Below are 25,450 nucleotides of genomic sequence, written 5' to 3' on the forward strand. Positions count from 1 at the left end.
GGCAGGGCTGAATAGGTAAGTACTGTGATGAGGAAGAATTGGACCACAAATAATGGTGAGGGCATACATGCCAACCCTCCCTATTTAGACGGGAGACTCCCGACTTTTCATTGAAAAATATAGCTATTTTTCACATTCTCCCGCCTAAAATAATTCCAGTGCCAATGTATTCCTATGGGGGAAAATAACGTCTCGCGATTTCTTACACAAAATCTCCCTCATAGGTCTATGGGAATATTAGCATGTATGTGAGGGAGGCAGCTCAGGGGAACGCATTTGTCTTGGAAGCAAGACAATGCAGCCCAACACAGGTTTGAATCCTGATCCCGTGCTTCGAAAGTAATCTGTGATATTAGGCGCGTTATAAAAGAGTAATTACAATTATAATAATGAAGATTAGTGGCAAGTAATCAGAGCAAGAATGCCTGGTTCCATAACTGCCATTAAACATAGTAAGGAACGATTTCATTATTTCCAGTTGACACAATAATGTCTGGGTCCATTCTAGTTATCAAAATAAGGCCTGGTTCCATTATTTCCATGTAGCTGAACGAGGACTGCCACTTGAGCCCAGGTGATGAAATAAGGCCCAGTCATAGAATAAGGTCTGGCGACAGTATAACAAGGGAGTCAGATGTCAGCAGAACAGCACCTCAAGAATAAATATCAACCTCATCTTCTGTTAAAATATGTAATAGTGGTTAATGTAATCCCCGTACACATACCGTATTTATTCCCCGCATAAAATATCTATTTGTTCTGCCTTCGAAGTAAAGTCCTCCTGGGCAACTTGAATGACAAATACCATTCCAAGTTGGCTACCGCTCCCTCCACTAATCTTCGGTAAAGAGCGCAAGTACTTCTTCTATGTCTCTACCGGGTCCCGCCCTTTACCTTTTGCCCGTTCCTCCCACCTAGTTATGGATACTGGGGATCGACAGCAAATCTCACCAACCACAAGCACCATTATTTGACGGACGTCATAGAACATCAATCGAGAAAAGAGAATCAACCTGATATCCAATCGGAGCGCACTTAAGATTGTAGGACTACGGCTTCAAATGTTTGGCGTTTAGGCACACCAATAGAAAGTTAGATTCTGCTGTTGGTTGTTTAATGGACTTTGTCTCTATCCAATCACGCATTACAATTGTGGACCATAGCCCAATGAGCAACAAGCATGGGCTAGGGGGCGGGACAAGGGCGGGGCTGTATTCCGAGGCAGAGTATCGATCCGGCGCTGGAGCAACGAGACAGAAAATGGCGGCTGCGGTGGGAGAAGCAGATTCCGAGGGTGAACCGAGGCCGGGCGCCCCGGGGGCGCGTGCGGAGCGAGCTACGAGCACCCCGCAGAGTCGCGGGGAGCCCTTGACCATGGCTCCCCATACCGCCCCTGTTGCCTTTGTACTAGAGGGGCCTCACAATACACATGCAGGCTGCTTGACCCAGGAAGGGGCCCTCCACTCACCCACAGGGACTCTAGCTCACGAGGGGCCCCTAAATACACCTCCTGAAAATCTCCAAATGCAGGAGGGGCCCCTCCACTTAATCCAAGGTACTCTACAACAAGAAGCACCCCTACCTGAGCCCATTTCCCATGAAGGGTCACTCCATACACAAACGAACAGGGTTATAACCTGTGACGGTCACCCCCATTCTCCCTCACGGATTCAAGATGATGAGGGGCCCCTGTCCGAATACCCTGCAGTGCAGGGGCCACTCTTAACCCACAAAGGACATCCTCTGACCCACAAGGGATTTTTAACAGTACCTGCATTAGCAACAGCCCAGGTGGATGCGCTGGATGTGACGCCCATACGAAAGGGTCCAGTGGTTGAACTTCAGGACGCTCAAGTAAAAAAGTATCCTGTGCTCACTAGGTCATCCTCACAAGAGGGGCTTCATCCACATCCCTCATTACCCACACAGAATGTAGCGGTACCAATGCCCAAGCACGTAGAACCACTGTTGTTAAAGAGTCCTCTGTCTGCTGATTATAATCTTACCAACCCTGAGTGCCCTCCGGTGCTCTCTCTTGCAGGTGAACTTTGGCAGTTGACCGAGTCCCTAACCTCACAGGACAGCTTGCCTACTGCTCCATCACTGGTGGATGGACATGCAACTGGAGACCAATCTTGCCTTCATGAGGATGGCCCGGTTGTCCCCTCGCCCGTGTCTGGTCCTGTTGGCCCTTCGCGTGCAACGGCTTCCTTTGTCCCCACACCAAGTCCCGTTGTCCCCTTTCCTGTGGCTGGTCCCGTTGTCCCATCGCCTGTGGCTGGTCCCGTTGTCCCCTCACACGTGGCTGGTCCCGTCGCCCCCTCGCCTGCAGTAGGTGCTGTCCCCGCACCCAGCCCTGTCCCCTCATCCGCAGTTGGTCCCATCCCCTCATCTGCAGCTGGTCCTAAGACCCTGTCCTTTGATAGTTGCAGAACATTCTCACCTCTCGACTGTCCTATGGCCTTGTCCTTGGACAGTCCTGAAGACTTCTTGCCTGTGCAGAATGTGAACGTTGAGGGCATCTCAATTCTCGAGACTCCCATTACATTACCTTTATTCAAACCTATTTCTGAATCTGTCAGACCCATATCTGAATCTGTTACATCTCTGGATGACCCCATGGCCAAAGACCTATTGTTTTTTAATAGTGCAGCTACTGTTTCACCCATGGATAATGCAGGGGGTTTGCCTTTTAGTGGTTCAGTGATGGATGCCTTTGTCTCCATGGATAGTCCAGTAGAAATGTCTTCTTTGAAGGCCCCCCTGGTTACAGCACCGCCACCTGTTAATTGTCCAACACAAGGCTGCATCTCTTCCCAGGACGTTTCACTGGCCGGGGCCCCCTCCTCTGTAAATTGCTCTGAAGTTGGGGACTTCCTGATGGGTGTTGGTGGCCCCATCCACATGGACAATGAGGGCTCCTTTCCTACAAATGTTAAAACTGAGGACCCTGTCTGTATGGATGTTGAGGTTGCTGATATTTTTCACGTTGATGTTAAGGTTGATATCCCCCCTCTAATGGACATTAAGATTACTTCAAACCCATCCCATACTCCATCCGAGTCGCCAGCTCCACTACATGATCCTGTGGTCGGATCACCACCTACTCATGAGATTTCCCCCTCTCCAATTCTGGTTGATCAGACATCATCATCCCTTTGCTCTTCCATGAGAAAAGCACCCCCTAGCCTTAATATTACACCTGCTGTGTTGCCCTGTGGGGTAGCCCCAGCTGGGTTGCCCTGTGAGGTAGACCCACCCGGTGTGCCCTGTGAGGTTGCCCCGGCCGGGTCACCCTGTACGGATTCCCTGGCTGAGTCACCCTCTGAATCCTATTTGCTTGTGGCTTCCCCTGAGGTTGCCTTTGCAAAAGACCATGCTGCAATGCCTCTGGATGGGGCTCCCCAGGTTTCCCTTGTGGAAGCTGCCAATACAATTGCCCTGTACTCTGTGCCCTCAGGCTTTGCCAATGTTCAGGAGTCTACGGATGTCACTTGTGTGCCCTCGCCCTCTAACTTTTCCACAGCCCAGGTATCAATGGAAGATGCGTCGGTCCAAATGTCTGTGGATGCTGTCCCATCCTTGGATGGTGCCCGGCCTACATCTGGGGGTGCTTTGACCCCGGTGCCCTCTGAGGATGCTTTGCCCGCGTCATCTGGTGCTCCCACACCAGTTGCTGTGGCCCAAGCACCCACTCTGGTTTCTGTTGCCCGGGAGCTTCTGCCAGTTTGCCCAATCTGGGTGCCCCCTGATATTGGCCCTGATCCACCGCCCACTAGTCTAGTCACCGTTCAGCCTCCCCAGGATTTTGTACATGTTTTGACAACCCCGGCTCTGGTCACTGTACAGCAACCCCCTGTTTTTGTTGCGGTCAGTGTTTGCCCAGAATCTGCATTGGTTCAGGCAACCCAGAAGGTTGTTCTGGCCAGTAAACCTGCTGTGGTTGCTCCTGCAAATGAACCTTCAAAGGCTGCCCCTTCACAAGCACCCAGGGAGGTTTTCCCAGCACACCCACATTTGGAGGGATTGCCTGCTGAGGGTTCTACAGAAGATGCCTTGACCAAGGAGTCTTCTCTTTCCTTCATGGAGGAGCTTTCATCCACGGAGAGTCCACTGCCTGCTAATGATAAACTTGTAGTGGAGTCCCAAGAATCCTTAAGTGGTGGCCTGACTGAATCCCCACTACCTAAAGATGGGCCAATGCTAGCTAAGGATGGCCACCTTGTTGGTACTAAAGTTGCACCTCCTATTGACAGTCACCAGCTCTCTCAAAATGGACTTGTGGTGAAACCTTCATTTATCCATGACCAAGTGCTTCCCCAGGATGGGCTCGTTGCAGCTTCCCCGTCAAAACCGGAAGAGCCATTGAGCAAAGCAGAACCGCTGCTTTCCAAGGACGACTCTTTAACTGCGTCTTCATTGCGTCCTGCTGGGCCCCTGGCTGGGTTGAACCCTGGCACAGAAGTTCTGGTTACTTTGGATCACATTATCGAGGACGCCTTGGTGGTATCTTTCAGGCTTGGAGAGAAAATCTTTTCTGGAGTCTTGATGGATGTTTCAAAGAGGTGAGATACTGGCGACATTGGGCTCAGTGATTAGGGGAAGGTAGCACTCTGTAGCTCTTGGAGTGGTGTGGGATGCCTGATACTTGGTTGAACATCTGTTTATTAGAAAGTGGTGACGAGATGCAATTGACTTGGGTACACTGAAGATGCAGGTGTTCCTTAATCTGTAGGGCTTGTCTTGCCAACCCACTTAATAGTAAAATGCAATCCGGTTTTGGGCTACGCTTCGTAAACCTTTGGTTCTGTTTTGAGGATCAAATAATGTTCAGGATACAGGTCTTGTGTGGGCACCACTGCAGCATGTAGTCACTCTGTAAATATTGTAAAATGGGACCCCTGTGTGTCTGGAATTCTTCCGGGACGCCCTGTACCTTGCAGGTCATCCGCTCCATTGCGATGAAGTGCCATACTTTCCTGAGCCATTGGAGTTGCGTCGGAGGTTAATGCTGTTTCCAGCATTGGGCTATTGTTAGCCATGCAGCTATATTTAGGACCATTATAACTTTTCGCTGCCTCTTGGTGTAAGTCTTTTGCTTTGGGTCCCAAATTCCTGCCAGCCATATTCTTGCTTCCAGATTACCTGCTCCATGGACAATTTTTTCCGCTTGGGCTTTGACTTCTTTCCAGAAGCCCCCAAGGGTGGGGCATGATCACCATATATGTTTCCAGTGACCCGATTGCTGACAACCTCACCAACATCGCCCATTTGTGCTAGGATATATTGCATGTATTCTCTCTGGGGTTAGGTGCCACTGCACTAAAACTTTCTGCCACATTTCCCTCACCTGTATTGAACGTGTCAGTTTGGGCTTGTTGCGCCATGTTTCCTTCCAATGAGATTGTGGTATTGGCTCCCCAAGCGTCTTTTCCCAACTTCTCATATAGTTCCATTGGACCTCCTCCACTTGTTCGTTCAGGTGGATAACTAGATTCGATATTAGCTTTCGGGTGCATGAGTCCGTTTATATGTAGATTTCAAACTTTGTGAGGTCCCTCGTGCCGCCACCCTCTTTGCCGTGGACGATAGCCAGTGGGCAAGTTGTATACTTCTCTGTTCTCTTCACTCCGAGCTCCTGGACACAATTATTGAATGATCTGATTGATTGGTGACTAAACATGTCGCAGATCTTTGTGCAACCCACTTGTTTCCAGGTGGCATATGAATTGGGGTCCTTCCCTGGCGGGAAGTCGGGGTTTCCAAACATCGGGGTAAGGGGGGATGGGTGTGTGGTCAGGTTTCCCCTTTTGACTGCCATATCCCACGTGTCCAGGGTTGCACCAATAATTTTGCTTATTTTGGTGTTCCAGTGCCTGTGTTTCTTGTCATAGGAGGTTGGACAACAGGGAACTGGCCACTGCGTCATCTTGCTTTGTCCACATATGTTGGGGGGGGGAGCTTGCCATCCATTCCTTGATTACCCATATTTGTGTGCCGTCATTGTTGTAATCGCCACCCTTGGTTTTTTATGTTGCCATACATACATGGATGTCATCTTGTTTAGGGCTCTGAAAAAAGATTTGGGGCGTTTTATTGGGAGAGCTTGAAAATAGTAGAGGACATTAGGAAGAACTGTCATCTTTTCAGCCTTTACCCTGCCCCACCACGAAGCATTGAGGGGCTTCCATTTCTCCAGAAGACGTTTCAGCTGGGCGAGCAAGTTTGGAAAGTTCGCTGCATAATGTTGCGATATTGAAGGGGTCACCTTAATACCGAGGTAAGTTATCTTGTCCTGTGCCAATTTCATCTCATACACCTGGGCTAGCTCTGCAGTCTCCAATGGGTCGGCTGTTAAGTTTAGTATCTCAGACTTGTTTTTATTTATTTTGAAGCCTGAGATAGCTCTGATTTCCTCCAGTTCCTGGATCAGCGCCAGAAGGGATTGGCCCGGCTCTGTCAGCATATTGTCCGGAAAGGCCATTGTCTTGTGCTTCCCCCACCCCCCCCCCCCCCATCGTAATTCCCTTGATCAAGCACTGTGACTGTATCCTTGCCAGAAAGGGGTTCCAAGAACAGGACATAAAGGAGGGGGGACAATGGACATCCCTGTTTTGTACCCCTCGTCTGTGCCACGCTTTGTGACAGGAGACAGTTTATTGAGATTCTCATTGTGGGGTTCTTATAGTTGGCTTTGATCATCTGCAGAACGATTTACCAAATCCCATATGTTCCATAGTATGGAAGAGCTGTGTTCATTCAACTCTGTTGAACGCCTTTTAAGCGTCTAGTGCTACTAATATTGCTTAAGTGTTGTGCGTTCTGCCTTTTCAATCACGTGGCATACTATCCACTAGGGCCGTTAGGTATTTGGACAATTTGTTTGCAAGGATCTTGGTAAAGAGTTTTGCATCTAGATTTATCAAGGCAATTGGGCGGTACGAGCCTGGAAGGGCTGGATCTTTTCCCGGCTTGGGGCGTAGAACTAATTTTGCCTCATTCATGGAAGGTGTAATATTACCCTGTGATTTGAAGCCGTTGAATAGCGCTGTAAGTCTTGGGACTAGCAAGGTTTGGAATTTTTTGTAGACTGCTTTGGTGTAGCCGTCCGGTCCCCGCGCTTTGTTCTTTGGGAGCTGCTTGATGACCTTCAATACTTCCTCCTGCTGTATGTCCCGGTCTAGGGCTTCTCGGGTTTCCTCCGACAGCTGGGGAAGTGTCAGGTCCTTAAGATATGCCTTCTGGCCTTCCTCGTTTGGGTCTCTGGAGTGGTACAGATCTCATTATCTTCCCCCATTTCTTCATTCGTGGTCTTATGATCACGTTATGATCCTTCAATGTTAAAATTGTCCTTTTCTGCCCTTTCTCACGGAGTTGTCGAGCAAGCAGTATATCCACCTTGTTGGCTGAAATGTAGTACTTTTGCTTCGTTCTCATCAGTGCCATTTCTACTTTTCTTGTTTGGAGTACCTCCAGCTGTCCCTGGATGTGTTGCAGGGCCCGCTTCGTGGACCTACTGGGGTTGTTGACTGCCTCTTTTGGTGCATCCCGCATTTTTTGCTCCATGTCCTTTTCCCATTGAATCATTTGTTTGTCTCTTCTCGCTTTCAGCGCCATCAACTCTCCTCTCAGGACCGCATTGAAGGCGTCCCGGACCGTCTCCCGCGGGGTCTCTCCTGTTTCGTTCTCGGCGAAGTAGGTGTCTATTGTTCCTCGAATATCCTCAACTATTGTATTGTCATTTAGCAGCTCTGCCGGAAATCTCCAGGACCACATGCGTCCTCCTTGATTCTTGAGAGCCATGGACGCTATCAGCGGGCATGGTCTGAGAAGGAGATCAGGCCTACGTCCATTTCTTTCATTCTTCCTGACAGACCTGTGGATACCCAGAAATAGGGGGTCATTACAAGGTGGGCGGTAAGGGATACCGGGCACGATAAGGAGACCAATGCCGGTAATCCCTTACCGCCCTATTCCAAGCTCCTTGTGAACTAGAGGAACTTTTCATGTAGAGATATCTTGAGGTGTACCTTTGCGACTTATTTTTGATTGCTCTTTGAGCTGGTTCTGCCTTCTTTGTGTAATATCTTTCTTTCTCCATTAACTGTTAAGTTGTCGCATGGGTGTGGGTCATCACGGAGACACTGAGTTCCTCGACTCCGTTTGAGAAATATGAGAAAAGTCAGCTTGTGCCTACACCTCTTTGCGCCAATTTTAATACCTAGCCAAAAATGTCTTTCTTAGCTGGTCAAGTGGCCGAGGTTCTAGGGTTCAATCCCTCCTGAAAATTATAATGCTCCTGCCTAACGCGTGAGGGGGAACTGTAACCTCACAAGGAAGGCCCGGATTTGAAAAAGGCGCAAGATTTACGCCGAAACACGTGTCATCCGATAAGGGCTAAACACAAGTTAATAAATCAAGGAATACTCCTTTTCAAGGAAAACCGGCTTTTGTGATTTTTGGCTATGTATTAAAATTGGTGCAAAGAGGTGTAGGCACAAGCTGACTTTTCTCCTATTCCAAGGTCCCTTGGCGGGGACCGTAAGGAACGTGTGGTCTGACCATACGTCCCTTATGGGTCGGTCTGACCACACGTCCCTTACGGGTCCCGCTAAGGGACCATGGCGCCAATAACGGGCTTGCAAGTCGCGAGCCCGTCATTAGCGCCCTCCCCATTCCCATTTGAGCCCTAGGGGGGTTCAAATGGGAATGGTCTGTTCAATGGGGACTTACCGGTCCGCCAGGGTCGGACTACACCGGTAAATCCCCATTAAACGAGACCGGACATGGGCACGGTATGGGAGGCAGCCATGGAGCTAATAGCTCCATGGCTACCACCCATCTCGTAATGAGGCCCATAATCTATTCTTGATTGCATATTGTAAATATGGGAATAATGTGTGAAGCCCTGCCTCTCCCCGTTCTTCACCCGCCATGCATCATGGAGGGAAAGGGTCTTGAACGCCCTTTTCAGAGCCCCAGAGGGGACTTTTCAGTCATTGTTAGTTTTGATGCTCCTGTCCTGAATGGGGTTCCATGCTATTTTCAGGTCTCCTCCCATTATGATTTCCCCTGTCACAAATTCCTCCACTGCTCCAAGCATGCTAATTATGAAGTTTCTTGTCCCACATTAGGGGCGTATAAGGATGCCACTGTTATGCCTCCCTTCTACTGTCGCGTTCAAGAATATGTATCTTCCATCTTTGTCGGTTTTGTGGCCCTGGACCTGCATATTCAGTGTGTCTTTCACGGTTATGAGGACTCCCCTCTTTCCTTCTGCATCAGATTGAAAGATGTTCCTAGCTCCTCTGGTCTTGATCTGAGACTTATCTCCTTTTTTATGTGCGTCTCTTGATATAGTATATCTGCTTTCAACTTCCAGGCCTGTCTTTCCAGTTTAGCTCTTTTCATCAGGGTGTTCATGCCCCTGACGTTCTGAGATAGTATCGTCACTAGAGCCATGTTCATCCTATCCACACTTGATCCTGTTGTTGATTTACCTTTTAGTTTTCCTCGGTTTGTAGTCCTGTGCATGCGCCGTCGTCCTGTTCTTTCCTCTACCCCCCCCCCCATATCCCTCCCGTTTGACCCCTTGAGGGTGGTGCCGGGTTGCTGTATGCCCTGGTACGGATTGTCCAGTGCACCAGGTCCCTTCTCCCCATATACCCTTCGTGGGGGATCCTAAACCCTACTATAGATTCCATTCTTGCTCTGTCCTCTTCGCCCCGGCCTGCTTCTGACCGTTCGGGCGACTGTCGTTCCGACTCCCAGGACTCCTCCTTGTCTGCATCTCTTTTGCACTGTCATCCAGCTGTCTTCGGTTGCGACCCTGTAATCTCCTTTGAGGCAAAGGTTGGGTGCTCTCAGTCCCACTTGGTTCCCCTAGAATTTGTTCACCTTCTTCGCAGGACGTGATCCTATGTTGTGTTCCCTCCCACGTGAACAGGAGGCTAAACGGAAACGTCCACTTGTACCTCACCTGGTTAGTTGTAAGGTGCTAGACCACTGGGCCTATCTTTCGTCTCTTCAGGAGTGTGGACTGGGCTAAGTATCGATATAAGTGCACCTCTTGGCCATTCATTCTCGTCAGGGGCGCATACCTGGCTTTCCAGAGTTTTTGTGCATAGGAGGTCACTGCTACAAGGACGTCTCAGTGTCTCGATCCCGGTTCCGCTGATCTTTTGGGACCGACCCTATCAATTGGGACCCTTGGTTCTGCGCCGTCTGCTATGATGTCGGCAAAGAGCTGCGTCACTGTTGTCAGTGGGTCGGCGTCCTCTATGGATTTGGGAAGATTTTTAATCCTTATATTAGACCTTCTCGACCTATTTTCTAAATCCCTGCACCCCTGCTCCAGATACGTAGTTGCTTGGACAATCCGCTCCAGTGTTTCATCTATTTTTTAGAATCCTCTTCCACTTGCTGAAGCTTTCTGTCCTGTCCTCTAATTTAGCCACATCCTGTTTGACTTCCTGGATTGTCTGCTTCATTTCTTCCCTGAGGATTTTAAATTGTTGTTGCATAGAGCTGAGGAGCTGGGTCTGTAACTCCTTGAAACATATCTGCATGTCGTCCTTACTCATCGTGCCTTCATTCATGATGGGCTGCGTCTGATCAGGGGGGGGGGGGCACTCCTGCTCTGGAGCTAGAATCCTACTGTGCGCCCCAGAGTTGCCTCAGATTTCTGTATTGCTTCATTTGGGGAGGGGGGCTGTGCAGTGGTCTTCGCCCTCGATTTGGACATTAATGCACAGCGCGAAGCCTAGCTGCTGGATAGTAGGCTGTGTGGGGGCTGATGTACCCCTCTGCTGTGCCCGCCTTCTAGATGAAGTTCAATGGCTTGCTTACTGGAGCGCTTTTATTCTAGCCTTTCTACTTTGCGCAGGTATTTCGCCGTGAAGATTGCAGACCTTCCCAGTGCGTCAGCTGATTCGCTCCTTAATGCGGCGCCCGCGTTGGGGGCCAGCCTGCTATGGCAAAAAAAAATATATAGTGGGGGACCCCTGGATGGAGTGGTGTGATTTCTACACTGTCCCATGGTCGCCAGCTGTACTTTAGCTTTAAACTTCTCCCCCGCTTTGGTTTTACGGCTTGTGTATGCTGACAAATTTTCTCACCTCAGGGTTGCCTGCTAGACTGGTCTGTTGCCGACTTTGGTGGGTTCGCTCCTTTCCGTGGAGTCTACTGCAGCTCCGCCGTTCTCTGGAACCTCCCGCTATGGACGGCGGATGGCTGTGCAGACTGGGTCCGCCTGCCTACTGCATGCGGGTGATATCGCCGGGGCATTGTTGCTGTTCCTTTCGGCCTTCATCTAGCTGTTTTGTCCTCTGCCCTGACGCAACTTGTGTGCGTCTGGTGCTGTTGAAGCACTGTTGCCCCTTTCTTTGGCCCTTGCCGGGCTGCTGTGTACTCCGCCCTGGCGTGGGCGCGATTAAGTCTGCGTCTCTCCGGGGCGCTACTGCCGTCTTCTCTGGTCCTCTCCTGGCCACTGATCTTTGCCCTGGCGTGAGATGGGCAAGTGGGCAGGCGGGGGGCTGCTTGCCGCACCCCTGAGGTCTGTCTCAACGCTGGGGGGAGTCGCTGACCCCCGCTGCCCACTCCACCGGCACCTCCCGGTGCTCCTGCAGTCGGGGCCTCGCTTGACGAATGCAGCCGCCCCCGGGTCGGAGGGTCCCGCTGACACCCTTGTGAACCCACGCGCTGGGTGCCTCCTGCTTCTTCGTCCCGGCGCCCTCAACTAAGACGCCGGCTCCTCCACACACCGTCCAGCTGGTGCGATCGGTCCACGACCTGTGTTACGCTGCTAAGCTGGTGCGCCACTCGCTCGTTCTCAGCCGCTTCCTTGTCCGGGCTAACTGTTTTTCTTTCGGCACCCGTGCTCTCAGATGTCGTTGCCGAGGTCCCGCTGCTAAGTGTCCTGGACTGTGGGGCCGGACTCGCTCGAAATGCATTACTGATGGGCTTATATTTCGCGGCCCGGCAGGGAGAGCTACTCGGGCACGTCCTCCTGCCCCGGCCGCCATCTTGGAATGCCATTTTGTATTTTAATGCGATTAGCAGCACTACTCGGAGGATGTCACTGTTCATGGTGTTTAACTTTTGAGGGTTATTTGCGATGTGTTAATTTGGGAGGTGTCAAGTAACATTTTGTTTTCAGGGACTGCACAAAATGATAATTTGCTATAAATGGGGTTTGGGATGGATTACAATATTGTTATCTTGGTTAAAATTTGATTGGGTTAGCTGTCTGCTTGCCTCATCCACACACTTCTTTCTCTGTCTGTTACACACCAGACATTAATTAATTCACTATCTGGTCCTTGTATTGTCACAGCCTTGTGTCTGACTTTCTTTTGTACTTGCCAGCTTAAATCTTTTCTTCTGGCTCATTGGTCCCATACGTTTCTGGTAGTAGATCGCATCATCTTCAAAGTTTGACCAAGTATCATAAACTGTTGTCGCAAACTACATTTGAAGTACTGCACTTCGCACATTTTGTTTACAAATGTATCAATGGGGAGCTTTTTGATATCTTAAAACCGCTCACTGCTCCCTTCGCACGTATTAGAATGATCACTGTGAGGGCTTGTCTGCCTTCTTTGAATCTCAAGTCAAAACTCTCCGTTGGGAAATGACAGCTTCTGCAACTCTTCCTCCACCCTCTTGCTCCTGTTGTTTTCCATCCGTTTCTACGATAGTCTATTGTCCAAGTTCGCCTTTCCTACATCAAATCAGATTCCTCCTCTGATCCTTGTCTGGCGTCTATTATGACCCTGCATGTCCTTGTTATCGCTACTTTCCTCACTTGTATCAGTAACGCCTCTCTTATACCACAGTTTGTTTGTTTTTGGAGTTAGAAAGTGCTATGCCAAAGTGTTTTGCAAAAATACATGACCAACGGGCAAACATGCTTTTAAATATTTAGCAATGGATGCGTGGCAAGAAGATTAGATTTAAGCAGACACTGGAAAGAGGCAAGAATAGAGGTAGATCATAAAGTAAGGAAGACCATTGTAAAGTTTGAGGGTAAGAAGGTTAGAAGGAGCAAAAACGGAAATGGTCACAAGCAGAATGTGGAATACCGACTAAAGAAATGGGAACTGAAGTTGGTGAGTGTACACAGAAATAAGGAGAGAGAGGAGCACAGACAAGGCTACAAACAGAATTATAGGCAAGGCAATGATGGTGAATTTGCATACTGGCAGGCAAAGAAAGTCAGCAATGGAAAGGTATGTCGGTGTAGGAGTGTAACAATAAAACACGAATAAGAGTTAAAAATGGCGAGGGCGGTATAAGCTGGAAGGCCAAGAGGACTGAAGCAGAGTAGTCAAGGTGAGAAAAAATGTGTCGAGTCTTGGTAGCATGAAAGGTGGGAAAATGAATCATTTTACTGTTACTTTTATAGTGGCAGGTTACGAGCAAGAGACGAGATGGAGTTTGGAAAGATGGGGGGGGGGGGTGGAGCGAAGACAGTTGGTACCTTGCATCAGGAAGCAAGCCAAACGTATTCCTCTTTTCAAACATCCTTCTCTAGATCTCTCTGTTCTTATATTTGTGTACTTTTGTTTCTTGCTAAATTAAAAAAGATTTGTTTTAATTGAAATGTTCTAATTTTAGTAGTAGTATAAGTGAGTGCAGTTATATTGCAGATGTCTTACTTCCGGCACACCAAGAAATAAATGCTGCACTCAAGTGTACACATTGACTTATTTACTGCCATCCTTTAATTTTTCATTAGGCTGTTCGCCATTTCGATCAGTTCCACCATCCACCAGGTCGTGGGCACCGTTTCCATACCTTCTGGCCTCTTTTTTCGACCGTGCCAAAACCCTCATTCTTACCTTGTCTGCAGGTCGACCATACCATTTTACTTTGTAGCCCTGTGGACTGTCTTGTCTACAGGCAATCACCTATTCAGTAGGCGCTTGGGCCCCTTTGAATCAACCACATACAAAGTGGTGGTACGCTTTCTCTTATTTCTGTCTGCTTTTTTGGAGAATTGCCTAAATAAAATTGTGGAAACTGCTAATTTATTCGATTTCTTGCAGTTGGTTGTAGGTGTTCAGAAGTACAGGGTGACTAAAGAAGGTTGTCTCTGTAAATGAATCCTGAAGATCTACTCTACAGTAGTTTGACACATATACCGCAAGTGTCAGAAACCTCTTTTATAATTGGTTGGCATCAAGCGTTGCAGTATGCTTTCTTAGTTTTGATCTGTATTTGTCCAAGTGTTTGTCATTGCACCAGTCGCTACAAAAGGCGTGCACAGGACACCTTTTTACAGTTTAAAAAAAAATGTTCTTTGTGAAACAAGAATATTTTTGTATTCATGAAGCTACTTGCTACACTCCTACTCTTTTTGGATTCCCCTTATTTTCTACACTGGGCAACACTGAGGTGCTGCTTTATTACAGCTGTGCCATTACACAGGTTCAGGGCTGCATGGAGGACACTGGGCAATGGTAGTGGTTGTCCAGAAGTTTTGCTGTACGTCTTCACTTATCGCTCACCATTTACTATACTAAATGGGACTGATGGGAGGTGCAAGCCAACACATCTGGAGAGCTGCAGGTTGTCTTCCCTGACTTCAATAGTGTGTTGGATGAGCAGAAATGTGGTTTCATTTAATACCAAAAAGAGGCACTTATTAGTTGGCATGTTGGAACTTTGACATTCTTGTTTGACATTCATCCGACACCTGTCCCCTTTGTTCCCAGTTTGGGGTTCCTCATGGGCTCTCTACTCTCTATTTCATTTTAGAATAGCACTCCGCTTTATCTTACTAGGTGTCTCCAGCTGGTACATAATGCTGTATCCATCTGAACACCTTCCCCTTTCCCTACACTAATAGCCAGTTTTCCACAGACTGCCTATTAATGTCCTCAGCCTAATACATTGTGCCTTGTATGGCTCAGGCCACTCTTTCATCAAGGACAAGTTCATCTCTTATTACCGTATAGGCTGCTTTGCTCATTTTCCCAAAATATGCTTTGTGCCAATCCTTTTCTTCTTTGTTCTTAGCTCCGCCGGGTTTGCTCCATTTCTCACCACGTTCATTTCTGCAAGACTGTTAAAAACACAGGCTATGGGGTTCCTTCCCTACTGGCTCTCTTCCTTGACACCAGCACCAAAATGCCTTTGGTTGAATGTGCGCACTCTGTAAATCCCATCTAATAATATATCTATGAAGCCCGTCTCCCTGCCTAGGGTTAATCCAATGACAATCTGCGCCCAGATAAATCAGTGAATGCCTTAACCTTTGGGACACACTGATGTATCTCTAACCCTTTATATTGAGTTCTCTGTGTTGCTTTCTTATACTCATCACTTAAATCCATGCAGTTATAATATTTAACTCTACCATTTCAGACTACGTACTAGAGGTCTGGGTTAATGCAGCCAATGTCGAGATCTGTAAAACCTAAAGCTCAGTATTTTGAATACCTGCTTTCCATCCTTCTGAGTTAGGCACCATTATTACAATTGAGTTCATAACACATTTATCAGCATCTGTTAACTATTCAGTATGTAAAGTGGCTAATGTAGTTGTCTATCAATATTCTAGCTAGGATTGCTTGGTTTACACTTAGTTCTTTCATTGTCTTATGTGCTGTCTCTACTTGTCAGCACATTAACAAACATGCTTTTTGTGGGTGTGTACAAAACGGACCTTTTGAAACACGTGTTAGAAAATCATTCGTTTATAGGAATAACTCATTCCAATCACTTGAAGATATTTTTTTTCATCTTTTGTTTTTTGTCAACCAGACAGTAGTGAAAAAACCCAGCTCGTCTCTCGTGCGCTCTTTCCCAGCACCCCTTATCAATGCACCTGCACATCTGACTCCCATCACGGCTCGTCCTTGCGAACAATGCAGCAACTATTCTTCATAGTAAGCTCATCCTCTTTTTTTTTAAAAAAAAAATTTAATTTTTTTTTATTTTGGATTTTCTAAAGCGCTCACAGCCCGCGGGCATCAAGGTGGTGTTACATGAATTGTTTTTGTTTTAGTTGCGTAATTGTTTTTTTTTTTTTGTTGCATATTTATAACGCGCTTAAATGCTAGGCGTGGCCCCGGGTATCGAAGCTACGTTGCTTCGTCTCGTCTTGCTTCCAAGGCGAGAATGTTGCCGCTGAGCTATCCTCCCAGGACATAATATAATATTGCAACCGTTGCAGAACTCGTGTCTGCCTTCTAACTGAGCTCACAGAAATCTAGACTTTCATTGTGATCTGGAAGTGAATGTCCAAAATGGCCACGCACCGGCCCCATGTTTTAGCTCATTTCGCTTCACCAGTGGCTAGTGCCAAGTGCACATTTTTTACCTGCTGTCTCTGCTGATTCATGTGCCCGGTTCATGGTCATTGTTGTGAAAGTAGATGATATTCATCCATTCTCGTACTGTTGTAGCTGTAAGGCCCTCTTTAATAATACCGGTCTGGGGTTTTATGTAGGCCTGGCATTGGTTACCATAGTTAAGATATAGATTTTTGCCAACAATTTAGCATCCACTTTTAGAAAAGTTTTAACATTTATTTTACTTTTGCCATCTATGAGGGAAATCGATGTATGGTTGCCATGCAGCCTTTTAAAAAAAAAAAAAAAAACAAATTAAAAAAAGTCCTAATTTCTGTGCCTTCTCTACTCCTTCTCCATGTTTGACAAATTATGTAACTTTACCTTCCAGTGCTCCAGATAAGATTTTGAAGTGGTAGTATTTTACTCCCAAATTTGGAAGTAAAATTATTTTTTAGGGAGTAAAAAAGTAAGTCCCTTTCTCAGTGGGAGTATAATAAGCGAGTAAAAAGAGGTTTACCCATAAAACAGTGTTTTGTAAAAAAAAAAAAAACTAAATCTTTGCACTTAAGTTATTCATGCACATTAAAAGGTACACTTTTACCTCTTCAGATCAGGCAGTTATAATAATGGAGCTTCTTCCTGTGGAACTACTTTTACTACTGGTTTTAACATATCCATGGAGCTATGTGGATGAAAGCAGGGTGACATGCTCTGTGTCTCTAACCAGTTCTTTCTTGGGAGTATTTTTACTCTATTTTTAAGAAGAATGTGCATATTTTTAAGGAGTAAAAGTGACCGATACCCCCTGAGACCGCAAGGAGAACCCTCTACTAACTTCCATTTATCCCTTCCCTCCCAAACTACCCTCGATCTAGTTCCTTTGTTTGTGAGAATCTGTAATTATTCAGTCGCCTCACTGTCTGTTCTCTTACCTTGTCGCTGGTCTCTGTATTTCTTTTTATTCCCCTCAACCCAAGTGGTCATGTTCAAACAACTTTCCCTATAATGGATGGATACTCGATAGCCCCTTTTTGAAGTTAAGCCCTTTTGGAATTGTTTCTGGGCAAAGCATCTCAGTTCATAAATACTACAAAAGAGATCTGCTACTTGAGAACTTTGATAACTGAATAAGATTGTATTCTGCCCATCAGTTTCTCAGTGTGGGAAATCCCTGAATGATGAAACGTTTCTTGTCACAATAGCTAAGAGTTACTGCATTTTTTGTATGCCTTTGTCAATATAAAGCAGCACATCTTTGCATGGAAATGTGTTAAATCTACCAGCCTCACTTTGCAAGACTGTTGTGCGTGCCTTTTTAATATAGTGTTGGAGTGCTAGACCGGCGCCATAATGCTTACAAGTCCCCTATTGATCTGATATTGTCGGTTGTTTAGTCAGTGTACAAGAGGCATGTTGTGGTTATATGTTGAAGTGCAGTTAGTTAGGAACCCCTTCAAAAGGTCTCAAAATGTAATGGACTCTTGGTGAGCATGGCATGGTGTGCTCTGCGCACATGCAGATCAGAGGGGGCGACTATTTATGCTTGGCTAGTAGCTTGCAACTTGGAAATTTATACCTGTGCCTCCAAGATTTGTGAGCTTGCTCAAACTCTTTTCATGCTGAGTTCTAACCTGTACAGCACACCAGGGTTCGAATAGCTGGCTCTTCTAGCCCCGCAGAGCCTGGTTAGCTGAAAACAAACAGTTACCGGGAGCTACATTTTGGCTCCTGAGGCCAAATGTTGCCTGCCATACTAGGGCTGGATGATATGGCCAAAAAGTCATATTTCGATATTTTTGGGCTGATATGTGATGTATAATTTATGTGGGTTTAATGCTCCGTTGTAAGCCACCATCTACATGTAAGATGTCACAAACACCTTTTTTATTTATAAGCCATTGATCAAAATATCTATTCTGCACAGCGCAAGATTAACTAGGCTTTTTGTCTCTCTAATTCAAACTGCTTGCGGTACTAACACCTTGGGAGCCCCTGACGTGCGTGGAATGAGTGACAACAGCTTCCATTCACAACGTTTCTTCCGATGTCACTTGTATTAGTATACCACGAGTTGGTAAATTAAGGATGACGGATATCCTCAAATCCCATCCAACGGCAGCCCTTGATACCTATAATACTTTTTCCGTACTTCTCCATTATTTTTTACACTCTCTCAGGGGTGCCAACTGTAACGGCACTATTGGAAATATCATTTTGTTTAACCAATCATCTATTTGCTGAAAACACCCTTTTTACTGTTTTCCCCATTGCCAATTGTGCACATACTTTCAATATCGTATTATACTTGTCATAATCCTCACTAACACTGCTCTCAACACTATTGTTACTCCGGTACACATTTTCATTTTTATTGGCATTCATATTGCTACTAATATTTGTAAATCCCTAATATTAACATTTAAATGTAGTGTCCCATTTGGATAATATACAATCTCATTCCCCCCTTTTATAGGACCTCCCCCTATAACGTATCTTCCCCCTCCCCAACACAGTTCCAATAGTACCATTATTATCACACATAGACCTGCAGTAATGGTCAACGTGCAATAGTAAGCATAGGTCCATATTTATTCATTTGTGCATCTATACCTCGGATCCCTACTTAATAAGCAATTATTTACAGTAGTCACGCCCATCTTCTTGTTGCTACATCCAGTGTGTCTGTCGTCTCAATCCTGGGAGGTGCAATCTGTTGGGAGACAGATTTAATTGCCCTAGTTAGTTTGCTCAAATCTTTGAACTTCTCACCTAACACCACTGCTGCCCTATGTGCATCTGAAGCTCTTCTCACAGGGCATATTGGGGTGTGCATACACCGACCAGTGACCACCACGTGAGGTGACAAATGGTGGTCTTTGCTAGGCTGTGTGCGCAAACTGAAGAGGGCCAGGGACAAACAGTGCACCCAGTTCTTCCTCAATGTGGTACAGTTTAGATCATTTGTGTTTGAGGAGCCTGTTTATTCTCTCCACAAGGCCGTTGGCCTGTGGGTGGTAAATTGAACACATCCAGTGCTTGATGCCAAGTAGTGCTGTGACGTGCTGAAACAATACTGTCATGACCACAGGCTGGTTTTCTGTTGCAGGGTTAAGGGACTAGGCCCTAAAGGAGATTGGGTATTGCCCTGGGTTTCACGGATACTGTAGTTGCCCATGGAACAATAGACTTCTTGGTTTCATTAATGGCCATCTATTTGTGCCTTTCTTTAACCCTGCTGGTCTAGTTTTCTTTGTTTGGCTATATTAGCCCCGCCTTCCTGGAGGCTCACGCTTCGCGTCATAGACTGCTTGCAGTGTAACGCTTGCCGCGATCCTTCAGAAGATTACAGCCGATTCCTGTCAGTTATTTCATAGAACCCTGTCAGTCTTCGCAGTTAGTTTCTTTTCCCCTTACGGCCCCTTTTCCTGCATTCTCAGTCCTTGCCCTTTGTTGCACATTTTCCTAGATATTATTTCCGTCACCGAAGGTTCTCCCCAGAGCAAGTGAGAAGTTTTCCGACGTACACGCAAGTACCTTTTTTCTGGGTCATTACTCAACCTTTTTGATGTATATTATCGTTGCCTGACACTATTGGCAAGAGTTGCTTGCACGCATGTATTTTGGCGTTTTGAGTCTGTTCTGAGGTAATATTGTGCAGCTTGTCGCGTGCACTGCTTGTATTATGCTCACCGCAACGTTACACGGACACGCTGTTTTTTCTGGTGATTCCACATTGGAATAACCCCTTGATTCATATTACATTGGTTATCTTCCCTGACTGTTGTTTGTACAGCATTGTAGGTCCCGTAGGCAGCGCTCCTAGCAACTGTGTAGTAAAGGTTTTCAGGTGGTCATTTATTTTGGATGTTTTCACTTATCATTCCATTTTGATGTTTGCCCATCCTACATTACACGTACGTAGGTATTCCCCCTTCAGCCCTGTATCATCATTCTAGACTCCTTATGGTGGTCACATAGGTAGCGCTCCTAACAGCTTGTAGTGAAGGTTTTCCAGTGGTCTTTTATTTTGGATATCGTTTTCTCCTAGCATTCCATTTTGATGTGTTTCTATCCTACAATACACATACGTTAGAGTTCTCCCCTTCTGCCTGCTATCTTCAATTCGGACTCCTCATTGAGTGGTTTTTTTCAACTCACAGACATAGGAGTTTAATCTTCCCCATAGTACAAACCTTCCTCTCTGTTCCAGCATCTTCAGGACTAGCGCTGCTGTATAGAGCAGGGTGAATAGCTCTCAAAATAAAAATCTAAGGTGAGCTCATTTTTGGAGAGATAACTATTCCATTGTTAGTAGTGTTAATCAGGGAACACATTACTGAGAAAGGTTATATTATTTATTTACCCACTTAATCTATTGCCACTTCAGAAAAGAAAGGTAGAAGATACTTGGATCTTCTAGGGTGTCCCCGCAGAGTTCAGGTAAGCGTTACAAATACATTGAAAAAATGTGTGCCATTGTCTGACCTTAAAACCTCGCACACACTCCATCGTGGGAAAACCTCAGGGACCAAAAATCTAGCAGCGTTCTTGGCTTCCGGGTATGCGCACAGCCCTGCTTCCACCCACCTTGAGAAAAGGCAAACCACTACTATGAGATACCTGGAGCGATTACAATGCTCACCCATGTCAGTGTAATCTCTGTAGTTCATGCAGCGGCCCAGTAGGTCAGGGCAAGGTGCCCTGTAACATCAGCAGTGTCAACCGTGTACTGAAACTTTGACGTGTGGTGCATGCAGTGTGTGACCATTTCTGTGAGTCTCTCCTGAATATTTGGTATACACCAATCTTCTTGTATATCTGCTGCTATGCACTGCTTCGAACTGTGGGTTGGGTAACTGTTCAAAGGCTTCTGTGAGGGGCTCAAGCAGTATTACTGTCTTTCCGGAGCCCGTTTGTCTCCATAATAGTTCTGTCAGGGATTGATTGCAACCTCTGCGTGACCACAACTCTTTCTTCCTTTCAGGTGCCCTTCCTTGTAACTCGATAATCTGGAAGATGGGCACTGCCGTGTAAGGTACTGGATGTTTGCTTGTTGATGGGATGGTCACAACATACTCAGTAGGCGTTTTGTTTGGCAGATACTCTGCCATTTTGACTGCTGCGTCAGTGGCTGCGATCCCCTTGATATTTCATCTGTCACGTTGGTGTGGGCAGTGCACTTGACAACCAACGCAACAGATGGTTTGGATAATGTTTCTATTAGTATTTCTAGCAATGCTGCACTAGAGAGCCATCCGAAACCCCCCTCTTTGTCCAGCGGGATAGACCGGCGTGCACAGTTGTTGTGACATGCACTGAGTCTGAATATATTGTGACATGGCACCCTTAGGACGCTTTCAATGCTTCTTTAAGCGCTAGGAGTGAATGCATGGGCAATCTTTTCAAGACCACTCTTATACTCCCCTTCCTCAAGTCGTACCACTGCTGCCCCTGTGTGTCTTTGCCCATCCACCCGATCAATTGTGGATGACCTGTCACGCCCGGTCAATGCGCAATCCTTTGCTTTGCGGATATCATCCTACTCCCCCCTCGTATGTGGTGCAGTCGTGCATTGTCAGATCTTTGGCTGTTTAAAAGGGTAGCCAGATTCGCTGTTTTACATATAACCACATGAATGTGGGGCTTTGAAATAATAATCTCATACACCGAGGATCTCTGTGTAGTCAGGGTGGACTTTGACCTTTCTAGGATGGAAAATGTTCCACATATAATGTAATTGAGCACCCCATCACAATAGTAGAACATTTTTCTATTGCAAATGCAGCAGCCGCTAAAGCTTGTTCACACGTGGGCTACCCCTGCATCACTGATTCCAGCGTACCACTCTAATAGGTCAATGTGTAAACACTGCGGTCATGAGCTGGCCATCCAAATGTGAGAACAAGTAAAATTCCTGTGTATGGTCTGGGGTGGCTAGTACGGGCGCTGAACTAATGACTTTTTAGATCGTCGAACCGTTTGATAATATCTGCAGTCCACTGTAATATATGATCCTTTGTTTTTTGTGCTTGCCTAAGGGCCTGCAGAAGCGGTCTCATGTATTCCGTGTAATCTAAGATCCATGCCCTAGAGCAGCTGCAAAGGCCCAGAACTTCTGCATTTCTTTAACTGAGGCGTGTCTGGGGGTGGCAAGTACTGAACTGACGCTGCCATATCTGGTGGTATCCTTTTACCACATGATGATATGAACTGTCCCAGATGGAGAACCTCCTTTGGCAGTATTGCAACTTACCCTTGTCAACCTTGTACCCCTTATAGGCCAGCAATTGTAAGAGTGCGATAGAATCTCTTTGGCAGTGCTGTTCACTTTCACTGGACACAAACAGATTGTTTACGTACGGTATAATTGTGTTGGGCATCTGAATATTCCCTAAATCAGCGTGTAGTATTCTCCTTAAACATATATATTCAAACCGCATCTGGCCCTGTATAAATGCTGTGAGGTACTTCGACTCAGGATGGAGTGGAATCAAGAAGAAAGCATTTTTCAAGTCCACTACAGTGAAGTATGTGGCTTCTTTGGGGATGCTGCATAAAATTGTTGCAGGATTCGGGACGGCTGGAAATTGTACCATGTCATTTAGGGGGCACAAGTCCTGGATCATTCACCAATTGCCCCTGTTGATCTTTTGACAGGGTATATCTCTGTGTTACAACGGAGACGTTGATGCAATGATCCTATGGTCCAATGGGGCCTGTATTGTCTTTCTAATACTTTCCTCCACCTCCCTTTATAATGAATATTGTTTTACCCTGGACAGCACTGCACCTGGCTTCAGTGTTATAGGCCACGTCTTTCAGTAGTCCTATATAGTATGGATTTGTAGTCCAGAACTGTGAATGCACATGTTGTAAGTCTTCGTCAAGAAATAGAGGTGGTGATCAAGAAATGGAGGTGGTGTTAGTACTGCAATCAGGGGGCAATGCACCCTTTGGTACTGTATCATTGTCCCGGGATATAAATCTCTAATAGTATCTCCGCATCTTTGTCATTGTTGTCAAACAGCTAGCCATCCGTCACTTCCTTTAGCTGTACTTTTGGATCTATGCAGAGCACTGTGCGCCACTCACACCCGTGCCTGTCAATTCCTAGCACAGCAACCCTCTTGTCGGAGACCAACAATCCCTGTAAATCCAGCAATATCGTTCCCGCCACCACCTCGGGTGACGCAGCTGGACGAAAGATGAAATCTGTGGGCACCCACCAACACCTTTTAGCAATCTGAGGCACCACCTCTTCAAGCATAGGAATACCATAAATGAACATGTCTGGGTCCACGGGAGTCCCGCGGACCACCACCTCCCATGTCATTGTGTGTATTAGCAATATTGCTCTTATAACATCCCAGGCGTGAAGCAAAATATACCGCAATCTGTAAATGATATTGTTGTGTTTAATTTGCTGAGCAGGTGCCTGCCCAGTAAATTAACAGGGGAACTTTGGGAATATAGTAAGGGCGCCCATACTACCTTCCCTCCCAACTTTACATCCAGCTCCTCAGTGTATGGAACCTTGGAAATAGCCCCATAGAATCCCTGCGCGTCAAGATATTTTCCTGATGATGGAACTTTCCCTCCATGATACATGATTTACTTGCACCTGAGTCCACCATACATATCAACTGCTTGTTTCCTATCTCTGCCCCACCCAAAGGTTCTTCTTTAGGTTGGATGGTCGTTGACAAGACCGGACACGGGAGTGCTCTCTGTGGGCTATCCTAATCAGGATATGTGTTCGTTTAAAGGAACGAGAAGGGGTTACCCCTCATCACTGCTGCTCCTCCAATGGGAGATGGGAGTGTTAGTCCCACTCGGTACACTGCTCACCGGGGCAGCACCACCCTGCTGTTGCTGTGGCAGATGCTGCACTTGCATGTCAGCTGCTTGGAGCTGCTGATTATATGTTTGGTGTTGCCCCTGTGGATACCCTTGGTTCCGATACCCTTGACCCGGTTGCGGACATCCTAGCCCTTGGGGCCCTGGGCCCTGCTGCTGTGACCCGTTATTGTACCCCATTGCAGACCTGCTTCTGCATTCCCTTGCACAATGCCCCCACCTCAAACAATTCCAACATTGCGATGATCCAAACCCACCCCCTCTGGTTCTGAATGCTCCTCGGAAGCCCCCTGTTCCCCGCTGCGGTCCTCCCTGCTGCCACTGTGGGCTGGGATACTGTTGTCCCCAACCCCACTGTCCTTGTCCTTCTTTAGCCCAGAGTGCAGCAATAGTGGCGCTCACATCCTGTTGGGTGCTCTGTCCCCTCCACCTGTACTGGCGTTGACACTAGTGCCTAAACAACAACCTTTGCCAATTTTTTTTCTACCAATTTTGCTTCCTCTGCCTGACGCATTTGGGCTGTTTCCCGTACCCACTCCTTGATCCTTTTACAATGGTGCGCTATTCTACTCTGTATCTATGGCCACCTCTTTGCTTCAATACCCACAATCTTATCTAGCGCCTTCTGCACTTTCTTTGGCAAGCCCCACTTCACAATAAAATAGAAAAATGGTATGATCCCACGGTCCTATTTCAGCTCTCCACATCTCTTGCAATTTAATAATACATTTAGCTGGGTCCTCATCGTCGCCCATAGTACACTGCAGCAGGGACTGTAAATCATGGGTATCTGGGGAAAACCCTTCATAGTGCATCCCACACCAGTGCTCTAATTACGTTGAACGATGCTCCATCGTGTGCATAGTCCCCCAGGGTTATTCCCGGATATCCAGCGTTAACCCACACATCCCCAGCCTGCTCCCCAATTATAGGTACCTTCAAGCTGTTGATGTCCCCTATTGCCAGGGGCACCCCTGCTGCTTGCTTTTCAATCTCATATATCCACTTGCTCACCCCTGCTGGAAGCTGTGGGTGATCCTTAAATAGTTTTTATCCATCTCGGGCAAGGGCACACATACTGTGTCCTCCCTGCCCCCTTATGTATGAAGGGAATCTGCATCTTCACCCCACTTCCCACACCCTTTTTCATAACTCCCCTTCTCTTTACCAACGCCATCCGGCCAACCCTATTACTCAACTGTCACACTCACCTGTGTCTCTGCAGGAGCGATGGGTGAGCCTCCCTTGACCCCGAGTCTTCACTTCCCCTGTTTCACTCGGAGGAATACCTG

General features: G+C 46.8%; 1 protein-coding gene across 2 annotated transcripts in view; it reads left to right on the forward strand.

Annotated features, from left to right (window-relative positions):
- Nucleotides 1-1,219: 1,219 nt before the first annotated feature.
- The window catches only part of PWWP2A (PWWP domain containing 2A), a 309,946-nt gene continuing 285,715 nt past the window's right edge, over nt 1,220-25,450 (forward strand). For both annotated transcript variants that reach the window (XR_011305040.1, XM_069653901.1), the window contains exon 1: nt 1,220-4,565. Coding sequence is in view for 1 of the 2 variants with exons in the window: in XM_069653901.1 (XP_069510002.1) it covers nt 1,261-4,565 (3,305 nt within the window). In the remaining variant the exon portion in view is untranslated. The remainder of the gene's footprint in view (nt 4,566-25,450) is intronic.

This window comes from Ambystoma mexicanum, chromosome 3q (genome assembly GCF_040938575.1).
Source record: "Ambystoma mexicanum isolate Mex_15411 chromosome 3q, UKY_AmexF1_1, whole genome shotgun sequence".
NCBI classification, from domain to species: Eukaryota; Metazoa; Chordata; class Amphibia; order Caudata; family Ambystomatidae; genus Ambystoma; species Ambystoma mexicanum.